Raw genomic sequence first — 17,377 nt, 5'->3', positions numbered from 1 at the left:
CAAATTAGTAAGAGAAACCCACGCTTAGGAAAGGTGAGGTGAACTAACAACTCCTTCTGTCGTGTATCCTCGACTGACGCGGCCTCGGATGCTTCAATTGTAGATTTTAGTATTGAGCGAAAGGTTACACCTACAGTTTCAAACTGTCATGTTTATTGCAAGATCAACTTGACCGGTTGGATAGAATCCTTTCACCAAAGCAGTTCGTGCTGCCAGCATGTCACCATCGATGATATAGTAGGACGTCGAGCGTGTCGGGCGAGGCGCCCTTGGAGGCTAGTAATGCCTTGGCGAGCGTGTTGCAGTACACGACGCTGGGCCGCGCATTGCGTCGAACAGCCTGCGCGCGGCGGCGATGCGGGGGCGGCCGAGCACGAGCAGGCAGAGGCGGTGCGGCACGCGACAGCGTTGAACGTGGCGGCGTCCCTCGGAGGCGGAGGTGCAACCCTACCGGCGACCGGTAGGCGCGCTCGGTGGAAGCGGGCACCGGGGCCGCGCCATGGCGCACGAACGGCGACAAAATCGGGGTTCCGCGCGTGCGAGGCGGTGGAGAGGAGGGTAATGGCCGCTACTCGGGCGGCACCATGGCAAGCGCATCGAGTTGCCCTAGGACCTAGGGCGGTGGCGGTGGCGGTGGCGGCGGCGGCTGTGGCGGCGGCGGCGAGCTGGCGAGCCTTGGCCCTTAGCCGGCCGATTGCCCTGGACTTGACTGGCTAGGATTTGAGGCCACAAAGGCCTTGTTGAGATGGACACATGGGCCTACATTGAGGCCCATAAAAGAAATGGCAAGTTTAATTATGGGCCTTAAGGCTATTTAGTACTATAGGGCATTGCCAAAATTTTGGCAAGATGGCAATATTGCCAAAATTTTGGCAGGATTTCTTATGTATTTATCAAATTTGGCAACAAATTAAACGTATATATTTTTTTGACAACTTTACTAAAAAATGGTATGGTTGAAAAGAGCATCAAAGTGAACAGGCTCATAATTTGCCTGTAACTTTTTCGCATGAAATAGGCTATTTACATATCTGTTTGGAACTGATATATTTAGAGGAATTCAAACAACAAGTAATCGAAGTATATTTGCAAACCCTTGCTAGCTAAGTACTATTACTGTAGTCTTTACTAAAAGTAAAAAAAGAAGTGAAATAATAATAGGATAATATACTGGTATATTACCAGTAGAAACAACTAAAGCCAGTGCTCTACAAATAAGCTATACTACCAGTGCAAACAATAATACTCATTTAATTCTACTATCGACAATTACATGATAGTATAAATGAATTTGATCAATTGAATTATATATAAAAGAAGAATGTTTAGATTGATTCTACTGCTACGGGCCATGACGAAAAAATATATATTACCTCTATTTTTAAATACATGGGGTTGTTGATTTCTTATATATGGTTGGGTTGACCATTCGCTTTATTGAAAAAATATACGTAAGTATTATTTATCTTAGTGTAACACGTTTTACATTAAAGATAGTTTCAGGATGAATTATATTTTTATTTTGTAAAAACATATATAAGACAATTCAATCATATGCCCAAAACTTAACATCATCACATATTTATAAACAAGAGTAAAATGCACCGATGGTATCATAACTTGCGAGGTTGGTGCGATTTAGTCACTTTATCTTGCAAATTGCTCAAATAAGTCACTCATTTCGCTTCAATGGTGTAAATTTTACCAAATACATTGTCACACGGATTGTTTGTTTGTAAATTGGAGGTTGTATTGACCTAACATCATGCATTTTTTCCCCATGTGACCAGGGCAAGCATTAAACTTACAAATTTACATTTAAATTTTCCATGTATATGCTACTACTCCTGCTTTCAATGAACACGATTATATTGTGTTTGGCAATCAATAACAAAATTTATCTTTAATTGGTTTTACTACCGATACTATTGCACGTTGGCTTATTTATAGATCGTGTGACCATGTTTGTAAAACAAATTAACATAGTATATAACTTCATTGTAAACAGCCCCACACGACACATGTTTTATGTGGTTTACACCCCTAAAACAAGATGAGTGACTTGTTTGAATATTTTATACCAAGATAAGTGACTAAAATTACACCTACCTTATAAGTTGTGATACTAGCGGTGTATTTCACTCTAAAAACATGTATATACTGTAGCCACAAACATCATGATATAGTATACTGTAGCCACAAACATCGTGAGATGTGTATGTCTACCTTTCATGTACAACGTGCTTCAGCTCTCAATATTCATCTGACTCTAATTTTATTTTCACGTTTTTTTAGCACCGAAATCGTACCGCTGAGTGAATATGGTCCACACAAATGGTCTTTCTTTGATTTGGTCTCTTCGGACGTAATTTGATTCCGGGTTAATCAGTCCTGCTACCAAAAGTCAATAATTTTGTTTCGGGCATCCAAATGCCACACAAAATCGGATACGTACATAATCACTATCCACACGATCACTCGAACGAAATTGCACTTGCTTATTAATTAATTAGCGTCACAAACTATACGGGATCGGAAATGGTGAAAAAAAAGTTGTATGGATTTAGTGGGCAAGATTTCACTCAGAGTCAGAGATGGTGAATGAGCTGAGCAAGAAGAGGCAGGACGGAGTACGTATATGCAGATTCATTACCACACACAAGCACACACGTACTCAAATATATAGACCGGCCAAGCTTAAAATTATTACAAGCGGCTGATTAAAATCTACTCCCTCGTATCAGGTTATAAGAAGTTTTAAAAGTCAAACTATTTTAAGTTTGACTAAGTTTATATACAAATATATTAATATTTATAATACTAAATTAGTGTCATCAAATTAATAATTGAATATGTTTTCATAATAAATTTATCTTGGGTTAAAAATATTACTACTTTTTTCTATAAATTTGGTCAAACTTAAAGCATTTTGACTTTCACCAAAGTCAAAACGTCTTATAACCTGAAACGGAGGGAGTATTTGTTGAGAATCTGGAAATTAGGTTTTTCAATTCTTGCTTCTAGTTTATTTTTTGAATTATATAACTATACATTCTCAGAATATGTGTGGGAATCTAAAATGTTTGGAAAAAATGAAGATTCTGAGAGCTGCAGGTACTAGAAGCTCTCTCAAATAGAGCCATATAACAATATGGATTCTAATCACTCCGACAGATATCCCCTAGTTTCCTTTATCTTGTTATTTTCTCTAAAAAGTATTAATGCAATGTAAACGGTCATGAAAAAGTCTAACAAATATAATAATTCAAAGTATAGTCACACCAAAATCCAAAATTTTAATTTGTCCAAATGTTGAAAAAAAAGAGAGGTAAATTTGAGCGTGAATAGTAATACTATTGTTCATATGTTGGATACACTGCTGGAAAACCCTTTTTCACTCCCGGTTTGTAACCCCCTTTAATCCCGGCTACGTAACCGGGACCCCAAAACCGGAACTAAAAATGAGGTTGAAATAACTGGGACTAAAGAGGGTAGCGCCATGTGGCAGGCGCTACCATCCTAGTCTTTTTTTTTCATTGTTTTTACTATTTGCATATTGATATCTAACCAAACTCCACAATAAAATCATCAACATTCACATAAACATCACAAAATCATCCACATCCAAAAATCATCTATATCTACAGTCACAATTCACATAACAAATTTACAGATCCAAAGACATCACAAATCAGCAAATTCACAGATAAATCAACCAAATCCAACACTTAAAATCACAAATCAATCGCCTCCCTCCACCGCCGTGCCGTTGCCGTCACCGCGCGGGGCTGCTGCCACTCACAGCCACACGGGCCGCGGCCACCCGCTCCCGTGCACAGGCCACCGCCTCCCTCCACCGCCGCACTGTCACCATCGCCACGCAGGGCGCCGCCGCCGCCGCTCGCTCTCTGCAAAAGGAGGGAAGGAGATGATAATAGAAGATGAGAGAGAAAAAGAAAAGGATAAGAAGGAGGAAAGGGAGGAGGAAGTGTTTGCGCGCGAGGAGGATAAGTGCGAAGGAATAACGGGCCGGATGATATCGGAACCGGGACTAAAAATTATTTTAGTCCCGGTTGGTAAGTGCGTTGGGCTTTTCAACCGGGACAAAAAATAATTTTTAATCCTGGTTCCTATCGGAGCCGTGACTAATGTGGTTTTAGGCCAACCCAGCAAAGATCAGTTCTCTAGTAGTGATATATCTTTCTTTTCTCTCTATGTGAGATGAATTAAGATTTGAAATTGAGTGAAGTAGAATATTTATTATGTATAAATGTTATATCAAATATCTTGAAGAAAAATTATAACTGTTTCTATGGTATTTTGACGAATGAGGTGATATATCCTAAATCGAATGAAGAGTTTTCGCTAGATCATAATTTGATTTATGTAATTAAATGGCCCAAACAAGTGAGTGGAGAACTGTAGATGCTACTTAGTTTCTCTGGTTTTTAATGGATGACGGCCTTGACTTTTAAACATACATTAACCACTTTTCTTATTCATATAAGTTACATAATTAGTATTCATTATATTGTGACGTGGTCTAACATTACTTTAACCATGATTTACATTTATTTTATACTCCTTCCATTTTTAAATATTTGACGCCGTTGACTTTTTAAAATATGTCTGACCGTTCATCTTATTAAAAAAATTTAAGTAATTATTAATTCTTTTCCTATCATTTGATTTATTATTAAATATACTTATATGTATTCATATAGTTTTACATATTTCACAAAAGTTTTTAATAAGACGAACGGTCAAACATGTGCTAAAAAATCAACGGTGTCAAATATTTAGAAACGGAGGGAGTATTTATATATTTCCTTTAATAAGATAAATAGTGAAATGTATGTCTAAAAGGTTCAGATGTAAGCCTCTCTTAACAACCGAAGTGGCTAATTATTTATTTACAACATAACTATTATTATTAGTATTATCACAGACCATTAAGGCCAAACTATGCATATTTAATTTTGTTTAATTCATTAATATCCATAAAGCTCAGAATATAAAATGATACGTAGATATTTATCTCAAATTCTAGGATAGCACCACACATCAGCTTGTTGCATTCGCTTATTATCTACGTATATAATCCCCCCCTCTCTCTCTCTCTAATAACGATCTATGTGTCTCTATAGGCCTATTCACTTTGAAGCCATTTTCAACCTTACCAAATTTTAGTAAAGTTATAAAAAAAGTGACTACATTTAATTTGCTGCCAAATTTTAATAACTGGAGTATATGAGAAATCGTAAAAAAAAAAGGTTTTTTTTGACGTCAAAGTGAACAGGGCCTATATCTAGCCTTTAGGGGGATCCGTTGCTGATGTGGCCATTGTAGACGGGCTCGCTGCTCCAGCGCTTCATCTGCTTGCTGATGTCGTCGGCGATGAGCTCCGCGTCCTCGCCGCTGCCGTAGATTCCCCTCCTCACCATCCCGGCGCAGTACAGCCCGTTCTCCCCCTTCCAGTGATCCGGGTAGCTCCGCCCCGCCATCCCGTCGTCGCCGATCAGCCCGTCATCGCTCTACAATCCATTCACAAAAGACATGTAAAAATATATAGAGCATCTAAGTATTATTTATAGAACTTCGCTGAAATCAAGTTCAAAATCGATCATACACTGAGAAAAAAAATATAAATTGGATGTGAATAATACTACTACCTCCGTTTTTTAATAGATGACGCCGTTGATTTTTTCTTACATGTTTGACCATTCGTCTTATTTAAAAAGATTACGTAATTATAATTTATTTTGTTATGAGTTATTTTATCACTCATAGTACTTTAAGTGTGATTTATATCTTATACATTTACATAAAATTTTTGAATAAGACGAATGGTCAAATATGTGAGAAAAAGTCAACGGTGTTATCTATTAAAAAACGGAGGGAGTAATATTTTTCATACACTATATTTGTCTCTTTTGAAAACCTTTTTATGCGTATGTCCAGTTTGCAGTAATTTAGAATTTGTGGAACAGTATACTTTCTCCGTCCCAAAACATAAGAGATTTTAGGTGGATGGGACGTATCCTACTACCATGAATCTGGACCAAAATCTCTTATATTTAGAGACGGATGGAGTATGTTTGTTGCATGGGTTTTTATTTTTGTTGAAATTTTTTTATAACAATCTGGATGGCATTGGAACAAACGAGAACATATCCCATCAAGAATTAAGAAGGGGTTGTTTACCACACTCTATTTCCGATTTTCCGGTATATTCTCGGAACACACAGTACCCTGAACATGAAGTGTACTGGGTGTGCTCCCAAAAGTTGAGACCGGTTGGAGTTTTTATTCTTCGCAAAGCTTTCCCGCCAAATGACTTTGTGTCGCGGCACGAATCATGATGCACACAACCAGTTCATGCACACAGTGTTCAATTAATTTACTTAATTAATTACCTTGAGCCACTGCTTGGTGGTGCTCCGGTAACCGGTGGCGAAGACGATGGCGTCGAAGGCGTGGCGCCGGCCGTCGGCGAACTCGACGTCGCCGCCGCGGACGCTCTTGATGCCGGCCGGCACGACGCGGATCTCCCCGGACCTGATCTTGGCGAAGGTGCCGACGTCGAACACCGGGTACGCCGGCGTGGTCATCTTCATGGAGAACGGCCCGACGGCCGGCCGCCGGAGCCCGTACCGCGCGGTGTCGCCGCCGAACACGACGGCGCACATGAGCAGCACAACCTTGTCCACCGCCCACGTCGGCAGGTACCTCTGCAGCGCCATCCCCACGCTCCAGACCTCCCGGCTCACCAGGTGCACCTCGCCGCGCACGGCGATGGAGACGGCGGCGGCGCCGCCGGCGGCGAGGTCGTAGGCGATCTCAAAGCCGGAGTTGCCGCAGCCGACGACGAGCACGGACCTCCCCTTGAACGCGCCGGCCGAGCGGTAGTCGGCGGAGTGGACGACCTTGCCGGGGAACGTGTCCATGCCGGGCACCTCGGGCACCACCCTCTCGTCGTTCTCGCCCGCGGCGGCGACGAGGTGCCTCGCCGCGTACCGCTCCGCCTTCCCCGTGGCGAGGTCGACGGCTTCGACGAGCCACCTGGCGCGGGCGGCGTCGTGGCGCGCCGAGCGGACCTCGCGGCGGAGGCGGGTGCGGACGCCGAAGCGGGAGGCGTAGGCGTCGAGGTAGGCGGCGAAGTCGTCGCGGGGGAGGTAGTCGGGCGCGGCGGCGGCGTGCGGCGCGCGCGGCAGCGCGCAGTGGCGCTTGGGGAGGTGGAGGCGGAGGCGGTCGTAGGCGCGGTGGCGCCACAGCGACGCCACGCAGTCGTCGCGCTCCAGGACGAGGCAGCTCGCCACGCCGCGCACCGACAGGCACGCCGCCGCGGCCAGCCCGGACTGCCCGGCGCCCACGATGATCACCTCTTCCTCGTGCTCCGGTGTCATCTCCTCACCCTCCGCCGCCACCGCCATTGCCGCCGCCTTTGCAGAGCAGAGCTCGTCGATCGTCGCGCGCGTGGAGCGAATCGAAGTGAACGGGGTTGGATGCATTTGGTGTGGGGGTGGCGGCTTATAAGGGAGTCGCGTTGGAGGGGTGGGCCCTACATGTCAGGCTGCGGAGCTGTTTTTCTTTTTTAAAATTTTTCTGTGGCTGTGTGCTGCGTTGTACTACTAGGCCAAGGACTTGTTATTTATAACTTTTTCTTCGAACTTTTAACTTTTTCATCACATCAAAACATTTTTACATACATAAACTTTTAACTTTTCCGTCACATCATTTCAATTTCAATTAAACTTTTAATTTTAACGTGAACTAAACACACCCTAGGTCTACTGGCCTGTACCGGTGTGCCGGCCGGCCGTGTGTTCACTGCATATGCATAGTTCAGTGTGGGTGGTAATGCATGGTGCCACGTTTTTTTTTTGCGGGGATGGTGTCACGTATCTTACAAAATGTTTACTTCCTTCGTACGATTTTAAATGTGTAATGCTGTTTACTCTTCTGCATTATTTTTATAATATGTTTTATTTAAAATTTTAATCTAAGTATAAAAAAAATAAGCTATGCTTATTTTTAGAAAAAGTTTAAATTACCACCCCACTCCCCTCTTAAATTTTAATATCACACATTCTATACCCCTGAATTCTCTAAACCAGACGATTTACCCCCTTAATCACAATTGCCGCTGCCTTTGCATAGCTCGTCGTGGAGCGAAGCAATGAGATCTGGGGTGGATGCACTTGGTGCGGGGAAGGCGGCTTATATACTGTTGGATTGAAAAATAGGCATATAATATTCGTACATAGGAAAAGAGAAATTGAGAAGATACATGAGCGCATGATTAATTGAGTATTAATAATTTTAAACTTGAAAATGAATTAATATTATTTTTAAAGTAACATTTCAATATTTTATTTTCAAAAAACGCACCATCTATAGCAACGGGGAACATGTGCGCGTAAAACGAAAGAGTTGTTCTCTCTTTATGCTGCTTGCAGCCTAAGTTTTTATTAATTTATTTTATAGCTTACGTTTAGTATTTGGTTAAGATTTTCGCACAGGGCTCCAAAATTCATGGGACGGCCCTGGGGCCTAGAAGTCAGGCAGCGGGGCTGGGTTCCTTTTTTAAAACGAAAAATTCTGTGGCTGTGGCGCTGTGCTAGTAGGCCTACCGTGTGTTCACTGCATTGGTTAGTGGTGGAATGCATGGTGCCACCTATGTTCGAAATTGTTACCCCCTTCCTACAACTTTAAATGTATAATGTTATTTACTTTTCGACATTTTTTAAGTATATGTTTATGTTTATTTGAAAACTTAATTTAAGTATAAAAATAAGCCATGCTTATTTTCAAGATAAAACAAACCACAATAAAATAAATAATACTATCTCCGTCTCAAAATATAAGAAATTTTATATGGATGGGACACTTCCTTGTACAGTAAATGTCTCATCCGTCCAAAATCCCTTATATTTGAGACGGAGGGAGTATTTAATTAATTTTTAATAGGATGAATGATCAAATGACGACCAAACATTAACAGAGGCGTATATTTAAAAACGAAGATAGTACTATTTTAATAAGGGAGTTACTCATTTTATTACCACAAATATTTGAGTATTTCAGGTGCAAGTTAAGTGACACAATTTTTTTTTAGTAGATTCGCCTTATTTTAAATTTAGGCCATAGGGAGCAAATAAGATAGAGACCATATTCTTGTAGTATATATAATGCATTACAATTTCATAATGTATTATACATTTAGACCAATATGGTCATATCATTATTTTCATGTGTGTAACACAAATATTCAAAGGACTTCAAAAGAATACAAGTAATCGGAGTCCAGACATCGTAAACTAAATGTACCTCCTTTTCTGAAGTACAGAAAGCCGCTGAGTGAATATAATCCACACAAATAAATGATAGATCTAAAAAAATATCTGTTTGGTTTGGCCTCTTTACATTAGGACACGTAATCTAATCTGATTACAGGAGCTAAACAAGTCATTTAATTTGTTACGGCCGCGCCGCAGCTAATTAAATGCTCCTAGTACCACACAATGACACAATCGGATTAGTTTCGGTGTCCCGTGGAAATTCGTTTGCCGTACTTCCAATAGAGCACTGTCGGATACCACACAACACAAAACTAACATAATTCGTGCTGGCTTGTTTAGTATCACAAACCAAATCCAGCCGATGCATTGTTTTTTTTTAAAAAAATAAAAAGACAATATGAACACCCTCTTTTTCAAATTAATGCAGTTTAGGGTGGATTTTTTTGGTAAATTTTACTATAGGACACTCGATCAAAATTTATGTAATTTACTGGTAAACATCATAAAAAGTTGTCACAGCTAAAAGATATCTTAAAAACTAGTAATTTGGTGAAGGACAATTTCAGCTCAGTTAGAGAGAAATTCTTCAAAAAATATAATAAGGGAGTGTCTACAGATCATGCAACATATTTTGATGTCTCCCATCTGTCGAATTTTTTGACCATCTGATCCAGATCCAACGAACAACATTTTTTGATCAAAATAGAAGGAAAAAAAAATAAAAAAAACACAGATCGGGCTAGATATTGGCCCGTCTGACTCGATCCAAATTAAATGGAGGCCCAAACAAAAAAGTCTAAAATTCAAGCCCAATGTAATAAATCAACAAAAAAAAAAGCCCAAATAGATGAGCACAATACACGTGACACATGCCAGGTGACTTAATTAGAAAACTTGGCATCCAAGAAGAAAGTGTCACGTGATCTGGAGATAAAAAGCAAAAAGCAAATTCAACATAGGGGGAATCAAACAGAGACAGATATGAAGTCAGAAGAAAAAAGATGGAGATTAACGAGAAAATTGACGATAGAGAAGCAAATTTACAGTACGCACAGAAAGGAATCACAAGTTTGAGCGATTTGGAGAAGGGAAAAGGTGAAGAGAAGGAAAAATCAACAGGTAAGTGCACCTTTTGATTCCTCCTTTGAAACTTACCTTTTGATTCCTCCTTTGAAATATCTTGTTGTTTTGAATCTGGATTTGAATCTTGATCTTGCATTTTGTTCTTCTGACCATTCTAGATAAACTTTAACTCTGATCTTTTGAAGAATGTGAAATTTTGGAGAGTTTTCCTTGAGACATTCAAATATTCACACATATTGACTTCTGAATATACACACGTTCACACATTGTAGACAGTGCCTCTCTCGAAACTTCTGAATTCCTGTTAAATGAACATCACAGTATCAGAACAGAAGAGAAAATTTTAGGAGGATAAACAGAATCATTACAATTTTAGGAGGATAAACATAATCTCTTGGGTAGAACATCAGCAAATTCATGCAACTCATAAACACATCTCATTCAAAAATTTTACATGAATAAGGAAACTCAAATCACTGTCACAAGTAATTCTCTCCACTGTCATGAAAGCAAGTCATCTCAAACTTTCAGAAAATTAAAATTCACCAGCAATAAACATGATTATAAAAAATTCAGTGTGAACTATTCAGTTTGTAATTAAAACTATTCAGTGTGAACAGAACACTAAAGCATGTCATGTCAAAATTTCATTACAGAACACTAAAGCATTTCATGTCAAACTTTCATTGTTTAAAAAATTCATTGCCTACTATTTCATTCTGAAATTAAAACAAGTGAAATTCAATGTAGTTCATGTCCTTTTGTACTAAGAAACAGAACAAGTAAATACATCAAAAAATTCAGTCCACCAGAAATTGTTGTCAATCTGGCAACATTTTGTATTCATGTTGTTAATGAGCTGATGTACTTCAATGTTCAAAAACATATCAATCCAGATTCAAACAATTCCATTACAAACCAAAGCTTAGACAAACAAAAACTTTGAAATATAAAAATTACAGTGAATTTGTACCATAATTACATAGAAAAAAAACTGTAATTTCAATATTGAAATCATGTAACTGACATTGTAGATCATATAGATCAGGAGAATCAAAATCATTAAAAAAAAGACATAAATACAAAAGTGGCCATCAGATAAGTAAAAAAACACCCCAATTCTCTGCACATCATCTGGACAAGAATTTTAATCATTATTTTAACTTAGCATGATTAATTTTCTTGCCTAATGATGTGCAGAAAATTGATTTGCTTAATCAAAAAAATATTTATCATCATCTGGCCAAAAAAAAATTCATTAAGGGTAATGCTTCTATTTTCATGAACAAAAGAGAAGAAATTGAAAATATCAAATGTCCTAAAGATGGCAGATGAAAAGCAATTCGAAGCAGGGAAAACATCAAGTGGTAAATGCGTTACTGTGTATTATTCATGTTTAGTTCTGTTTTTTTTTTGCACTAATCTTCTATAAAATTACTTTTTTTTGTATTGAAATAGATTCAGGCAAAAAATCACAGGGTCTGAAGATAATGAAGCAATTAGCAGGTATATTATGCTAAATTTTATAATATTATCTATTTATCAAATTAAACAATAGGACGAGAGAAAAATTATGTATCTGATCTTAATAATAAACTTTTGCAGGAAAAATTGAAGCTGGAACTAGTACTGATTCTGTTAATTCAAAATCAGGTTTGCAAAAGAAGTCCAAAACTTTATACTAATATTACTTGAACCACAAAAGATTCATTTAGAAAAATGAAAAAATGACATAAAAACAAATGTGGCCATCAGATAAGTAAAAAAAAACACCTCAATTCTCTGCACATCATCAAGACAAGAATTTTAATCATTCTTTTAACTTAGCATGATTAATTTTCTTGCCTGATGACGTGCAGAAAATTGATTTGCTTAATCAAAAAAAATATTTATCATCATCTGGCCAAAAAAAATTCATGAAGAGGAATGCTTCTATCTTCAGGAACAGAAGAGAAGATTTTGAAAATATCAAATGATCTAAAGAAGGCTGATGAAAAGCAATTACAAGAAGTAAAGACATCGAGAGGTAAGTGTGTTAATGTGTAAATTTCATATTAAGTACTTTTTTTTGCACTAATCTTGATCAAAAAATACAAATTTTGGTTTCGAAAGGTTTTGAAACAGATACCGACAAAAAAGCACAGGGATTTAAGACAATGAAGCAATTACCAGGTAATTATAAGAATAATTAGAAGAATAATTAAAAGTAAAAAAATTATGCTTCTAATTTGTTTTATAATCTTTTGCAGGAATTTTCGAAGATGGAACTTGTACTGCTTTGGTTCAGTCAAATTCAGGTATACAAAAAGAAGTCCATTAAATTCAAATTATTTTTTTAGAAAAAAAATTCATAGAAAGAGTTTAACTGGATTCTAACAAATGTGAGTCTTTCATTTTAAACAGGTCTAGCATTCCTAGAGAAGAATTACAACACAACTCAATCATATAAAATGCAAGAAAAACAGAGACAACATAAAATCAGGTAATTAATGAATATGTTACAAGCACTCAATCATATTTTCATCAAAATTGATAATGTTATACAACTATGGATTGACAACAATTTTTTTTAAAAAAAAACAGGGAACAGGGGGCACTTATCAGATATAGGAAGTAAGATTGAGAAGAAGAACACAACAAATCAGACAGGTAAATATAAATAAATGTATAAAATTGTTTGACAACTTTCATACTGCATTAATTATTTTGTGAAACAAATTTAATAGTTTATATGATTGAAAACAGGTTTAGCATTGCTTGAGGAGAATTACAATACAACACTATCTTATAGAGTGCAAGAAAACATGGACATTACAAAAACAGGTAAGGGAAAAATTATGAAGCAAATTGCAGGTATGAGTAATAGTAAAACAAAAAAAATCAGATATTTTCCTCATATTTATTTTCAGGTAACAGTAAAGACTTCTCAGAAACAGAAGCTAAACTTGACAAGACCAAAAATTCAGAAGCAGACATTGGATGTAGTGCTTTGAATGAATCAGAGAAAAGTAAAAAATTTGCAGTAATATTTATATTATTTTTAAGAGAATTTTTTGATTAATTAAAAATTACACTAACCTATAATACTGGTATCAAATATTGCAGGTATTATAGAAAACAATGACAAAGAACTATAAGTTGTATGAATATGCAAGAAATTAATTCAGGTAAAAAGTTGAAAAAATTCAATCATAGTTCTTCAGTAAAAATAAACAAGAAAAATCATCAATCTAGTTGTTCAACTACATTAATTTTAGAATTGTAGAATAGCACTATTTCTTTCATATAATTTCTTTTATGATTAGAATTTTCAAAATTTTTGCAGAAAATGGAGCTAACAATGCAAAGGTTGATTATGAAAACAATGTTCTATCTCTGTTGGACCAAGACTACATTGTAGTAAGTTTTTTGACTTTGACAACCTTAAGTTTGATATAATTTCTTTTATTTTCTTTGACAATCAAGACTACATTGATTTTTTGTTTTTTTTATCAAACAGGATTCATTTATATCATACACTAGTCTAATGGAACATATTATTTCATCACAACCAAAACGTTGCAATGAATTGAAGGTAAATTTTTTTTTGAAAACAAAAGTACTGATTTGTTGTTCATTTATGTATTTATGTGTTCAATTAAGTATAGTTTTTTGAAAATCTTTCAAAAACTGTTTAATTAAGGTTGAAGGAACACAAAATGATACAATAGAGACTGGAATTGGACAAGATTATCAAAAGGTTGATGAAAGTTTGAATTCACACGTTGAATATCAATCAGAACAAAGATGCTCAATGGATATTTTAAATTTGCAAGAATCTGTGCAGGTATGTAATTGCTGTATAATATTTTTTTAAAAAAATACTAAAACTTCTGTCTATTAAATTTAAAAAATGAGAAACCTTTAATTTTTTTTTTGCATTTTGTTTTTTCACAGGATAAAAGTTTAGAGCAAACAAGTGAAATTGGTTACAGCAATGTTGACAATCAGTCACAACATGCATGGTCACTAGATATTTTCAATTTGCAAGAATCAGTTCAGGTATGAACTTCTTACAAATATAAGTTTTTCTATAAAATGAAAAGTAAAACATTATTCTAAATAAATGTGAAAAAAGTTTTATATTTTGTTTAAATCTTGTGACAGGAACCAATTTTAGAACAATCAAGTGATATTGGTAACATCAGTGGTAATGGTGTTGATGATGCTGTTTTGAATGATGAATTGCTAACTGAGGAAGACATTGAACAATTTTTAGAAGAAGAACAACAAGAAGCATTGAAAGGGAATAACGCAAACATAGATAGAAAGTACATACCTGAATTAGATCAGAAGTTCAAATCGATTATTGAGGCACAGAACTATTTCAACTTCTATGCATACATGGCTGGATTTTCAATTGTCAATGTTCATAGTGCTAGAACTACAAGTAAGAAAAGAAATAGAGAAGTTATTAGAGTGACATTCAAGTGCTACAAATATGTCAAAGCAGATTGCAATACAAAGCCAGAAACAGTAGATGAGACTGCTACTGGAGAGAGAAAAACAAATGAAGTTGTTGGAACAGAGTGCAAATGTGTTATGGTAATCTCAAAAAGAAATTTGGAATGACTTATAACAAGGTTAGATTTGGATCATAATCATGAGCTGAGCCCTCCAGACGAAGTCAGATTTCTAAGGTCACACAAGTATTTATCAACAGAAGAGCGGGTGCTTATTCGAACTTTGAAAGAATGTCACATTCCCACAAGGAACATGATAGTTATTCTGTCAGTTCTTAGAGGTGGTTTAACTTCATTGCCATACACTAAGAAGGATATCAGCAATGTCAGAACAGAAATCAACAGAGAAACAAGCAGCAATGATATGATGCAGTGTTTGACATATCTGAAGAAAAAACAAGAAGAAAATCCAAATTTCTTTTATGAATTTGATTTGGATGAAAATAGGAAAGGGAGAAATTTCTTTTGGACAGATGGTAGATCCAGAGATTGGTATCACAAATTTGGTGATTGTATAAGTTTTGACACTACTTTTTTGACCAACAGATATAACCTACCATTTGCACCTTTTGTGGGAGTTTCTGGTCATGGAAATACAATATTGTTTGGTTGTGCATTTTTACATGATGAGACAACAGAGACTTTTGAATGGTTGTTCATAACATTTCTGAAATGTATGAATGGGAAGCAACCAAAGACAATAATTACAGACCAAGATGGTGCTATGAGAGCAGCTATCAAAAATATTTTCAGAGAAGCTAAGCATCGAAATTGTTTTTTCCATATAATTTCAAAAGCTTTGAAAAGATCTGGATCCTTATTCAAAAAGAGGCAAGGTCTTTATGCAATATACAGTGATATCATACATAACTGTTTGACTGAAGAGGAATTTGAGGTTCTTTGGCAGGATATGATTCAAGAATTCAATCTGCAAGAGATAAATTTTCTAGCACACATGTGGCATATCAGAAAAAGGTTTATTCCAGTATATTTCAAAACAAATTTCTGTCTTTTCATTCAATCAACAGCATTAAGTGAAGGAACTAACTCAAGATTCAAGAAAAATGTTGGCCCCCAATATAGCATCAGAAGTTTCTTGACAGAATATGAAAGGGTTATGGAAACTATTCAAAATTTAGAACAGCATGACGATCATGAATCAAGAACAAAAAGGCCGACTAGTTTTTGGTCAAACTACTCCATTGAGTACCAAGCAGTGAAATTATATAACAACAAAATATTCAAAAGATTTCAGGCTCAGCTCAGGAAGACATTAGAATTACAAGTTGAAGAGATTGAAAAGTTCAAGTGTTATGCAGTGTTTGAGGCAGAAAATGTGATCAGCAAGCAAATCAGAAAGAGAAAATACCTTGTGATCATGGACTTGGATATAGAAGAATACACATGTATTTGTGCAATGTTCCAGAAAGATGGCATACTATGCTCTCATATATTGAAGATTATGCTTGACCTTAGCATCAAAGAAATACCGGAGAAATACATCATGCATAGATGGAGAAAGAATCATAAATCAACAGAAATAATTAAAGGCAAGGAAATCATACCTGTTTCAGAATCATCAGTTCTCAGATTTAATATCCTCTCAAGGAAATTTGCTGAAATTGCATCAAAAGGTGCGAAAACAGTTGAAGCATACAAATTCTTGATGGAAGAATCAGAAAAGATTGATGAAAAGTTGAATACTATGTTCTCTCATGAATTTGAAGGAGCAGATAAACAACAGGGACATGAAGAGAACAATAGTTTCAGTCCAACAGCAGAAGTGAATGAAAAATCAGAAAACACACACATTCATGGAGATATCAGAAATAAAGAAGATTACATTGAAGATCCAGATATAGCAAATTCAAAAGGGAGGACTAAGCAAAGATATAAAACAATTAGAGAGCAAATAGAGGACAAAGAAACAAATCACTGCAGTCACTGCGGTAGGACAGAACATACTTTTCCAACATGTCCCTTCAAGCATATTGAGTTTTATTTGGCAAGGAAAAGGAAAAGAAAAATTCCAAGTAAACCACAAAAGGTAATCTACAAAAACAAATGAATTCTGTTTTTCATATTTTAAGATATTATGAGTGATTAATTTTTGGCTCATTTACAGAGTGGAGAAGAAGAGAAAAAGGAAGCTACTTCAAAGAAAAGAAAACCAAACAAAAAGGAGAATACAGAAATAGGCAAAAGTCATCAAGACGAAGTACAACAGTTGAGCAAAAGGGTCAAGAAGAAATCAGAAATCAACACAAGCAAGTGATGTGTGATGAAAAGAAAAGAGTAGAAGATGAAAACTAGAACAAATAGAATTTATGTAGTGCTGACAGCACAAATATCAGAACTTGTATATTTCACCACCATGAATTTGTGCTGAAAATTATATCATGTACTGCTATATTCTAGTTACAGTACTATATATCATATACTGCTTTAGTCTAGTTTCAGTACTGAGATTACAAAAAAAAAATTTTCCAG

General features: G+C 36.5%; 2 protein-coding genes across 2 annotated transcripts; one reads left to right on the top strand and one right to left on the bottom strand.

Moving 5' to 3' along the window:
• Positions 1–5,013: 5,013 nt before the first annotated feature.
• Positions 5,014–7,501, bottom strand: LOC4325178 (probable indole-3-pyruvate monooxygenase YUCCA10). Its single transcript, XM_015787816.3, has 2 exons — positions 6,417–7,501; positions 5,014–5,534 (listed from the first exon to the last, which is right to left on the bottom strand). The coding sequence occupies exons 1-2, from the start codon at positions 7,431–7,433 to the stop codon at positions 5,316–5,318; spliced, it is 1,236 nt and encodes a 411-aa protein (XP_015643302.1). The 5' UTR covers positions 7,434–7,501; the 3' UTR covers positions 5,014–5,315.
• Positions 7,502–11,709: 4,208 nt separating this feature from the next.
• Positions 11,710–17,162, top strand: LOC136355183 (uncharacterized). Its single transcript, XM_066307485.1, has 16 exons — positions 11,710–11,752; positions 11,844–11,891; positions 11,991–12,038; positions 12,328–12,411; positions 12,498–12,557; positions 12,635–12,682; positions 12,969–13,034; positions 13,131–13,208; positions 13,295–13,393; positions 13,711–13,784; positions 13,885–13,959; positions 14,068–14,211; positions 14,322–14,426; positions 14,532–14,969; positions 16,143–16,934; positions 17,013–17,162. The coding sequence occupies exons 1-16, from the start codon at positions 11,710–11,712 to the stop codon at positions 17,160–17,162; spliced, it is 2,352 nt and encodes a 783-aa protein (XP_066163582.1).
• Positions 17,163–17,377: the final 215 nt, after the last annotated feature.

The sequence above is a fragment of the Oryza sativa genome, chromosome 1 (genome assembly GCF_034140825.1).
Source record: "Oryza sativa Japonica Group chromosome 1, ASM3414082v1".
Lineage (NCBI taxonomy): Eukaryota > Viridiplantae > Streptophyta > Magnoliopsida > Poales > Poaceae > Oryza > Oryza sativa.
Note: the sequence above shows the minus strand (reverse complement) of the source record. Positions and strands in the feature narration are given on the sequence as shown.